Raw genomic sequence first — 11,371 nt, forward strand, 5'->3', positions numbered from 1 at the left:
CACGATAAGCGAGATCATTTACAACTTTTTCTAATGCAGTATCAGTACTGTAGTTTGAACAAAAACCTGATTGAAACCTGAAAAATATGTGAATGTGGCTCAGGGCTTTTGAGCTGTGAACATCTGGGTTCCACACAGCATGCTGCCTTATCAATATGCCCCCCGTGTGCCTGTGTTATGTGTGGGTGCAATGGCCCACTGACCCTCAGAACGTCTACTGCTACACAATAATCTCAGAGTGTAAACCCCATGCTACAATCTACATTTCAGGTTAGGATCATGTATTTCTTGCCACATCACATAAATCTGATGTGTTATAAATCTGTGTACTAAAAGGATTTCCTTGTAATAGCATGGGTTATAGTGGTCCAGCTTTTGAGAGGGAAGGGACAGGCCGAAAATCCTAATACCAGCATGGGTCATTGGACTATGACCAGCCTTTTCCAGGCACATCCCTATGTAAACGTCATCAATTGGCAACAGGGGAATGGAGTGGGACATGTTGTATATGACCATAGCTGTGTAGCCTGACAGGAGGATGCCCCCTCCACTACAGTAAGGGGGGTATGAGTTCGACTCTTGTACCTGGACTGGTACATAGTACTTGTTCCACTCGTTTCTGATGGGACCGACATTATTCATAACATGACCCACAAAAAGGTGTTTGCCTCCATCATTGTCATGGAGGCTTTGAAGGTATTCCACCATGTTGTCTGTGTTGGCGAAGATATCGTCATCACCATTAAGCAGGAAGCGAACACCGGGGCAGTTCCTGTCCATCCACTCGAGGAAGAGTATCTGCTTCAGCGTAAGATTGAGGAAGGTGTCAGCGAAGTCCCATTGCAAGATGTCATTATTCACACGGTTCTCCAGGTTCAGTAACTTGTTCAGCTTTAACTTCTCAAATCCTGAGCTTGTAGTTCCTGATATGAAGATTCTACGGACCCACACACCGTTCTGCAGTCTCTCCTCAGCCCAAGTTTTACGTAGGACCTCCCGTTGATCATAGTTCCAAGGTGAGCTTTTAATGACCAGCAGTAGAAAGACATCCGATGATTTTTCAGGCCCCCCACATTTGTCAGGAACATCTAGCAGCATGGGGAAATGGCGGCAGTGACGATGAAAGAGGAAGTCTTGGATGCGTCCAGGAAGTGAGACAAACCTGGACACATTGGAGGCAGACTCATTACGTTGACAGCGTGGCCATGTGGGAACCTCTGAAATGTTACTGGCTGGCTTCTGAGATCTATTGTGATTGGTCGATTGCCTCTCTTGTGTGAGGTCAGACAGCTGATCTGGAGGAACGTTGTCTTTGTAGAAAATGATGATCAAGCACAGACTTCCAATCAAAAGCAAAGCTGTCAGTTTAAGGCAACGGGATGGCATCCTCATTGTGGCTTCTCTGTAAAGACAAAACAAGACAACAAATTTAATTGAGCGCTTTTTAAGGTATGGCATCCTCATTGTGGTTTCTCTGTAAAGACAAAACAAGACATTTTTTCAGTTGAGAGCTAATGATAAAAACAGATGAGCTGCAGTACCAATTTTGGTTAAACTGAATATTATAAAGCAATTAGCATATTGAATAAATATAATAGGTGATGAAAGGTCATCTGTCTCTCCTCCTAGCCAAACAGTAGAAACAATTGGGCACAATAAGGTTAGGGACAAGTTTTTATCACAATGAACTTCATAACTGTGATGGTTACTGTGGTGTGTTCGCTGACTGAAATAAAGAACAGACTCCCACACACTGTCCTCTTCACTTGCAGACAAACATTTAATAAGCAATGTTTCGGTCCTGGACCATCGTCAGGTTGAAAATTGGTGTGTTCAAAATCAGAAAGTTTCCAATGACTTAAGACCAAGGGTGACCGAGCTTTTGCGGTGGCTGGCCCAAAGCTCTGGAACAGCCTCCCTCCACACATTAGACACGCACAGAACCTAGAGCTCTTTAAGTCTCAGCTTAAGACTCACTTGTTTGCACTGGCTTTTGAGGCCTGATAGCCTACATCCCCTGTCCTGTTTTGTGTCCTGTCCTTTTATTGTTCTGTGATTATGTGCACTTTATTCTGTTTTTTGTTTTAGTTTATTTTATATATTGTACAGCACTTTGGTGCAACTTCGGTTGATTTTAAACGTGCTTTATAAATAAAGTTGACCTTGACCTTGACCTTGACCAATGCTCCATTTTTGTTCATTTCTGGTGTTTTTTGGCTGATACTTTGGAAGGTTTATACTGTATCTCCTTAGTTTATTTCTACAAGTGCTGAGAGATCCATGTTGTACCTGTGTCTCACTCCTGGGTGGAGTTAAAGTGTCTCAGGAAAACCTGTGACACCTGCACCAGTTTGTGTGTATATATATGTACAGTACACCTAGACCCTCATATATTTGCCATTTGTCTTCTTCCTCCTCTTACTCCACCCGGCTCCGACCCCGTGCTGCGCAGTAGCTATAATTATATTTTTATTTGCTTATTTTACTTGGGCCATTTTTGTTTTTTGGACTGGCCTGAATAGGACTGGATATTGTACTCTGTGACAACACTGACACTGACCAACACTGACCTTTTTATTATAATGCAAATCACATCGATGGGGGAGAGACAGACTCATAGGGAATGTTGGACACATCTATACAACAACAGTGCTGGAGGTTATGCGGATATGGAAGTAGACATGTTTTCTGGAATTGCCAGAAAGAAAGAAAGATATTGGGATAATGTAATGGTATGGGTTGCTACTGTAGGATATGAAATGCGATATTGTCTTGTAGGCTATACTTAGGACAATATACAAGAAATACCTGGTTAAAGTCTTGCTACTGTAGTAGATAGTGAGAATCGGTGCACGCTAACCTTATGTTCCGATGTTGACTTTTACTAGTTTTACTTCCTGTTTTTTGTCAGATCATCTTACAAACAGTGTGTGCCACACCCATATAAGAGACACAAATAGATCCACAGGTCACAATACATTTCCCACGCACACATACTGTACATACAATACTATGTAAAACAAAGACATAATTATCAACATCTAATTAAAATAGTTTCACATCATCAGGTGTGGCTTATTATGGCGAGAGAGAGGATGCATGGGACTATAAGAAGTGATGGATGGGTAAGTCCTCATTCATGAAGAGATTGTCCGCATCACTGGTATAGCTCCCGATGGCCTATATTTATTGAGTTAACACCCAAGCGTGTAAGAAGAACCGGGAAGGCTCGAAACGTTACACGCTTTACACATTAGACACTGTCTCCAAAAGGCATGAACGAGGACTTACCCATCCATCGCTTCTTGTAGTTTGCATGCGTCCTGTTTCACCATGCCACACCTGATTGCCACACCTGATTATGTGAATCTATTTTAACTAGATGTTGATAATCATGTCATTAATATATATTATACTCTATGTCGATTCTGAGTATGAATGAATATATGAGGTATTGTGAATTTTTGACTATTGTATAGGTCCACCCACTATTGACAATATTGCCTGTGGGCGTCCATTTCTATGGGTGTCACACACTGTTTGTAAGATGACCTGACAAAGAGCAGAGGCTCGAAAAGTCAACATTGGTGTGTGGGCCGGGCTCTGCTCTTTTCATTATGATCATTGTCTAACCCAGCACCCCGATAAGTGATGTGCGTATCTTTTCAACTCGTCGTGTTCTTAAGTGATTTGTGGTAATGTTTGACCAATGTTGTGCATTAGAGAGGGTTTGCATACAATAGTTTGTGCATCAAAGGGTTAACTGTGTAATTTCATACCAATGCTTGAGTGTATAAGATAGATAAAACACATTGGAGACAATCACTGTTTGTAAGACCAATTGTTTCCAAAAATATGATCTAGAAGTCGAAAAAAATTATATATACAGGAATCAGGGTTTTGTTGTTTTATGTGGGGGTAGGTTTGTTTATAGAGCGATTCCTATCATTAAACTACTAGCTAGGCAGGGTTATTATACCAAAATATAAACTAGAGACACGTAGGAAGACAAAAATACCCAAATTCTTTGGTCCCCTTAGGTGATACCAAAATCTGGATTGGCCCCTGGACGAAGTCGACTATTACTGTCCATGTTGAAGTCCTATTTGTGAGCCTTATTTACAGTACTACACACTACAATTAATTCCGTATCATTTAACAATTGGCCTAGATTGCAAATATTAGTCACGTGGGACATATCCTAAACGGATAGCTGGCGCCTGTTGTTTGCTGAGGTCTGTCAACAGTAATGAGGAGCAGCATCTCCGATGTTGTGACCCTAAGGCGTGGCTCCGTCACAGCACAGGGGAATTCCTGCTTCACCAGTACAGACTGTCCTTACTCAGCCCTGCATTCATACGGTGTTCACCACTCAACTCTCACATTACATAGAAAAGTTTTTTTTTTTTAATTATTAAGCCTGTCATTAAGAACAGTTATTGTGAGAATCTCCTTTTAATCATCAATGATGCCGCACGCACCTGTTGTTGGCTAGGGTAATAACTGACTTACAATGGGTTTTTTCTTTTTTTTTTCTTTCTTTTTTTTAAGTTCACTATAAAAACACTACTTCAAGAACCAAAACAGGCTGTCAAAATAACAGGATGAATACAATACCGGGATTACAAACTCATCATTACCAGACTCCGATTATTTTCCACTGCCATTGTTTTCGCGTTTGGAAATACATAGAAGTGAACTATGGCTCATTCATTTCCATGTATTTCCAAATGCGAAAACAACGGCAGTGAAAAACAATCAGAGTCTGGTAATGATGAGTTTGTAACCCCGATAGTGTATTCAGCCTGTTATTTTGACTATTTTGATTCTTGAAGTGATGTTTTTATGGTGAACTTTTAACATTGGAGTCAACGGGCACTTGCGTGAATAAAGCGAATGGTATGAATATATTATAACATGCCAAATAACCACTGGAACGCAACCAGTCCACCTTCCTTTGTTAATTAGAATGCCACCAGTCCTGTTTCCTTTGCTATAATCTTTTCATGCAGGCAAGCCTATAACGTGTTTAGACCTTATTCAAATTTGTCTGGAATTTTGAATACAGGGCCTCATTTACAACTTTGTTATATGTTAGCCATGTTGTTGATTGATTGAGATCCTTTACAGCTGCTTTCATGCTGCCCCTCGTTTGGCTGTTCACGTCTTGATAATGCTAGCGCAATGCAATGGTACAGGCTAGCATCCACTACCAAATTCACTTAAAGACCTGTTCGGAATTATAAGCCCTGTTAAAAGGTTATTTACGATCATATACAACGGGCGATATCAAAGTTTCGTCAAATGGTGCACTCTCTAGATATAGCCCGTTGCCGCTAACACACTCAATGGATCCATAGGTGCATAGACAAAATCCGTCAAAAACACCATGAACACTCGTTTTCAAAGACAGGAAACTCACCGAGTGGTCACTGGTGTCCGTTCATGTTGTGATGATGAAATCACCACAAAGTATACTTCCGATCGGGTTGTATATGACATCAGCCGTTGTATATGATCGTAAATAACCTTATAACATGGCTTATAATGCTAAATTCCGAACCTGTCCTTTAAACACTCCACAGTGTAGCCAAAGCAAATAAAATATGACAGTCTGTTGGGGGTTAATTTGAGTGTTTATATCATAATTTCTGAAATCAAACTATTGTTGAATCTTTTACAGTACTTTACTTAGGCCTACTTTTATTTTCTCTGTGGACATTGGAAGGCGGAGTGATACTTCACATTACCTACGAATGCAAACACAGGCACTACATTAGGTAGGTAATGTGAAGCATCACTCCCACCTCCTACTTCCACAGAGAAAACAGGTCACCACAAAGAATAATAGAATCAATAGAATAATCTATTCAGGCAGTATACTCAGCGCAACTAAAACGTACCATATCCTGATGTGTATCATTAGATTTGCCTGTGCAATATTCCACATTATCATATAGCAATAAGATAATAGAAATAGGTTGGCCACCTAACAAATTGTTATGAGGTGTACCCTGACAAGCTACACAATATAAATGTGTCTCTGTTTCACAATAATAGACTTAAGGTATGTGTACTGATCCAATATGCTAGCTGCAGGGGAAAACCTATCCTATTCCTCTTTTGGAATTGATCATGCACTTCCTTTGTTCCATAAATCATTCCTTCAATTTCCCAGCATCGTACCTGGTGGCAGACAGGCACAGTGTGTGTGAGAGAGAGAGAGAGAGAGAGGGAGAGTGAGTGAGAGAGAGGGTGAGGACTAGCCTTTATGTGGTATGCGCCTTAACCCATGAGCCACCGGGATACTTCTGGTGTAATTGTTCTATAGCCATTACACTGTGCAATCTACATTTATTTCAGAATGATATGTCAAATCAAAAAAAGTTGACTGTGGAGCTTTTAACAACCTATCATATCCTGTCATATTGTTGTAATGTCTTACTGTCTTATGTCTTAAGTCATGTCTTGATGTCTGAGAGTGCCGGGCACAGTGCATTTCATTCTATTTTATAAATACACATGACAATAAAAGCCTTGAACTTGAACTTGATAGTTTCTGATTCATTTTCCCCAAACGTAAAATGTTTAATGTCTAGTATTAGACATTATCTAGACATTAACATTCAAATTCATTGCGAAATTAATTGCTTAGATTTTGCACACATGGCTGTTGCTATTACATAGCTTTGTGACTTTGGATTTTACAGCTGTCAAAATGCAAAATCACTTGGAGAGGATAAAATAGACTATTAGAACATTTTTCTTTTTCCTCATCATTTCAACAATAAGACCATCATTTATTGGCTGGGCCAACCACATAAAGCACTTCAAAATGTAATTCAATGCATGATAGCCTAAATGAGCTTTGCTGTAGTATTGCTTTATAGACCCTAGGGATTCATCAAACCCATAACTTTGGACCCCAGGAAGAGTAGCTGCTGCCATGTGCGGCAGCTAATTAATGATTTTTTAAAATTAATTTATTTAAATAAATAAACAATGTTGGAGCCCTATGTTTTAACCTTTTTTTTTTTTTACCAAACACCATGTTTGATTCCATATCAATTAATAGTAGTATGCATCCAATAATAGTTGTATGAGACATACAGCCGCCTACCTTAAAACGGATAGCCGGATCATGTATTGTTTGCTGAGGTCTGCCGGGTAATGAATAGCAACATCTTCTACAGTAACCTATTGTGTGAGTCAATAGGGGCGGGGCTCTGTCACGGCACATGGAAGTCCCTGCTTCACCAGTAGGGTCTGTCCGTCACTAATCTCAGCATTAATATTCACCACTCAACTCTCCCATCACTCAAGCTGCATTCATACAGTATATAGAAACTCTTTATTTTATCATTAACTCTCACAATGAAACGTTGTTCAACAAGATCTAGAAAGGCTCAAAAACCAATGTCAAAATGCCTGAATTCCATACAACACAGGTTCGCCTTGAGATTTTGTCTTGCTCTTTGAACTATTGCACTATTGGTTAGAATCAAATCTATTGTCATAAAAGTGTAAGAGACTTTGGAATGCTACCTGTCCAGTTTCATTTGCTGTAACCTCATCTTTCCATGCCGTGCCTACAGGCTAGAAGTCAGTATCATTTTCACTGTTACTTGCTGATGTTACGGGGTATCTCTGTGGAAGCATAGTTAATCATGTGATTTGCATGTAAGATTTTCAGCTTGGAACAGAACAGGCAATAGTGAATCACTGCAGCGTCAAGTCTACCCATAGAAATTGTAGTTTTCACCACCTCACCACCTCCCTCAACCTTTCACATAGCTGTGCTAATACAGGATGACCTCTCCAGGAGGTCGAGAGACCTAGACGTTGTCTCCTCCAGAATAACCATCCTTTGTCCCATTGTCCCTGCAAGAATTACCGCCTTTTCTCATGTCACGTGTCTGTATTCTCGACCACTGTTGATGACGCCTGCCATTTAATATGACGTGTACAATGGGTTAGCCAATCACATCCTGGAAGCGTCATACCTGTGTATTGCTTGAATATAAGGCCGCGCAAGACCAGACTGGGGCACTTCTCTTGGATGAACCACTCACGTGCGTTGTCCTGAAGTCCTTGCGCTCGTATGTTTTCTCAATAAACCAGACTTAACCTGTTTGAGCGAATCTTGGCAAATCCTTTTTGACTAGATCAGTTAAAAATCTTCTACAACCCTCAGTCAACAGAAGTAGCATAGAAGAGCTGGTGGTGGAGGTAGAGATGGAGGTAGAGGAGGTGGAGGTAGAAGAGGTAGAGGTGGAGGTTATGGTGGTAGAGGAGGTGGTGGAAGTAGAGGTCCAGGTGATGGAGGAAGGAGGTGGCAGAGAAGGAGGTAGAGGTGGTGGAGGTAGAAGAGGAGGTAGAGGAGGAGGTGGATGTGGTAGAGGTAGAGGGAGAAGAGCAGGTAGAAGTGGAGGTGGTGGAGGTAGAGGTAGAATAGCAGGTGGAGGAGGTAGAGGTAGAAGAGCAGGTAGAGGTGGAGGTAGAGGAGGTGGTAGTGGAGGAGGTGTTGGAGGTAGAAGAGGCAGTAGAGGAGGAAGATGGTGGAGGTAGAGCAGGAGATGGTGGAGGTAGAGGAGTAGGTGGTGGAGGTACAGTAGAGGTGGTGGAGTAGAGAAGGAGGAGGTGGAGGTAGAGGAGGCATAGGAGGAGTTAGAGGAGCAGGTGGTGGAGGTAGAGGTGGATGAGATGGAGGTAGAGGTGGAGGTAGAGGAGTAGATGAAGGTAGAGGAGGATGTAGTAGAGGCAGAGGAGAAGGTAGAGGAAGAGATGGAGGTAGAGGTGGTAGAGAAGCAGGTGGTGGAGGTAGAGAAGTAGGTGAACCTGCAAATGCAAAATATATAGCCTACATGAAAGGGATGGGATGTGCTGAGAGGCAACAGTTATTTGCCAACCTAGCTTAATGGTTTGCGGACATTGTAACTAAATCTGTTGATGGAAAATATATATATTTTTGCAGATATCTTAGTTACATCATGATTGAACTAGCTTTCGGTATTTTTTAATTATATGTGTGGTAATTATTAAAGGGGCATGTCGCTGTCATAGCAAGTTTAGCTCAAATGTCGCTTTGACCTCAATGAAACCGATCGGTACACACCAACATTTAACCGATCCGTGCAGTAGTAAGCTAGCTCCTTTTTCCTCTGTATGCGCACCTCCTTTATAATGGAGGTCTATGGGCCTCTGCTAAAAACTATGATAAACATGCATTTTCAAGGCAGGAAGCGCCAGGAAGCCCCTTACCGGTCTCAGTAGAATGTGGAGGAGGAGGATGTAAACAATCGTCTATCTTTACCACGGCGGAAGTTTACAGTGCGAAAGGTATGGTGTAGTGCGTTCGGCAAAATAGTTCTGGCTTGAGAATATTCGGTTTGAGAATGCGATATACAGTACACAATCAAATAGTTTACACAAACTACAGACATAATCACCAGTCTGGGTCACCCGTTACCCCCTAAACCGAGAACAGGTTTCCTATAATCCACTATAATTACAGATTAGCTAGAACAAATAGATAGTAGTTTGAACAAATTACCCTCTCTAATCACAAGCACACAAATTAAATGTACCTTCAAAAAGCAAAATCACTGCCCAGTTTCACTGCTATCTTACACTAATGTGAACATGTTCTGTTGTCATAGCCTGCTATGTACAACGACTTGCTGCTAGGCTAGCGTTAGCTAAGCTAGGCTAGTGTTAGCTTGCTGCTAGCCTAACCTTTTGTTGGTGACACGTGTTCTGTAAAACTTGAATAAACATTGAGTCATAAAAAAAAAGATGTCCGCCACCTTAGTGGAGCGGCAGATAAGCTCATTATGTAAGGTATTGTGCATTTTATGACTAAAGCATGAAACTTTCTCCAGTGTTTCTATACACCATGTTTCTACACACCATGAAGTTTGTTTTCAGATGTGGAACCACTTCAAGAGGGACTTCTGGAACTTGTCAAGAGGTCGAACACATTTGGGTCATCATCAACTTGTTTTTTCACTTTGTAGGCATAAATGCAGTGGTGTGTTTTTAGTTTGACGGCCACCGTACTGAAAGAGGAAGTTATGTCAATGTAGCGGTTAGTTAGTATGACAGTTGGGAGTCGAGGTTACTCATCGGCTCTACCCTTTCCCTTTCTTTGAGGACATCTACCGCAACGTGTGAAAACTCGTGGAGGTTACTCATCGGCTCTACCCTTTCCCTATCTTTGAGGACATCTACCGCAACGTGTGAAAACTCCTTTCCAACAGAAACGTTTAGTTTCACAACCACAAGCTGATCATAGATAAAAAAGGAGAGTTGTGGATCGCACTAACTGTTTTAATGGGCAAGCATACGGACGCGTTTCGGCCTTAATCCATCATCAGAATCACAAAGAAAAAAAAAGCCCATTAAGGTGTGGTATCTGCCTTAACATGGGCGTCAATGGGAAACTTTGGACCCTCCCTGTAGCTTTCCTGCAAAAAGTTGACCAGGTTGTCCACCCAGGTTGTGATCCTTGAAGGTCCTAGATATCATCTCTGGTGGACAACCTTTTACAACATTCCATGTCTGTAAAACCACTTTGCCCCTGGGCCCTGAGTACAATGTGGCCGTCCTCAGAGCAGGCATTTATATTTAGGCATTATATTCAGCATTTATTTAGCATGTTTATTCATCATTTTGTGGATGATCAGCAGGTAAGGTCAGTGGCAGAATTGTGGTGTTTGCCATCTGGAGTGTGCAACTGCTGCATACCAGTATAGTAAAGTAGGCCTACACAATATGTAACATTGCAGCAACATCCATAGCCTACATTAGGCAACATACATATGACATTTTAGTCAATTAGTCAAAACCCATCGTTTGTAAGAATAGGCGTTTCTGCTTTGGTGAGTGGCTTTGAAATGTTTCTGTGACACTTTTAAATATGAGCGCCATCGTAGCGACCTCCGGCCCCTATTCATAATTCATGAATCCCTATGGAGCTGTGGTAGCAGATGTTACGTCATCAGCGCACTCACAGTTTTCCTGAGAAGGGCTAACATTTCAAAAACTTTTATTTTGAAGTTTAATGTCACTTCCCATTCACCCTCTCCCCCTCCCGCGCTTGATTGATTCCATTGACGTGTGTTTGATTTCATAAAAAAGAAAAGGCAATCAAGCAGTAGGCTAATAGGCTGCACGTTTCAGGGGTATGAAGTGCCCCCCCAAAAAATCTCAATGCCCCCCCATTTATACTGTTCTGCCACCGGGCTGCTCCTAGCCAAAACTTTCATAGGATCATAATCAGGAACCTTTGTTTTTTTATTTTATTTAATAAAACCCAAAACTTGTGGTTGTTTATAATAACATTCAGACTGTTTAATATCTGTCCTATTTT

The 11,371-nt window shown here is 41.3% G+C and overlaps 1 protein-coding gene across 1 annotated transcript; it reads right to left on the reverse strand.

The window, feature by feature from the left end:
- Positions 1 to 252: 252 nt before the first annotated feature.
- On the reverse strand, positions 253 to 1,392 carry LOC311307371 (N-acetyllactosaminide beta-1,3-N-acetylglucosaminyltransferase 3-like; the record flags this gene model as incomplete). Its single annotated transcript, XM_084436166.1, has 1 exon — positions 253 to 1,392. The coding sequence occupies one exon, from the start codon at positions 1,390 to 1,392 to the stop codon at positions 253 to 255; it is 1,140 nt and encodes a 379-aa protein (XP_084292292.1).
- Positions 1,393 to 11,371: the final 9,979 nt, after the last annotated feature.

This window comes from Borostomias antarcticus (assembly GCF_949987555.1).
Source record: "Borostomias antarcticus genome assembly, chromosome: 3".
Taxonomy (NCBI): domain Eukaryota; kingdom Metazoa; phylum Chordata; class Actinopteri; order Stomiiformes; family Stomiidae; genus Borostomias; species Borostomias antarcticus.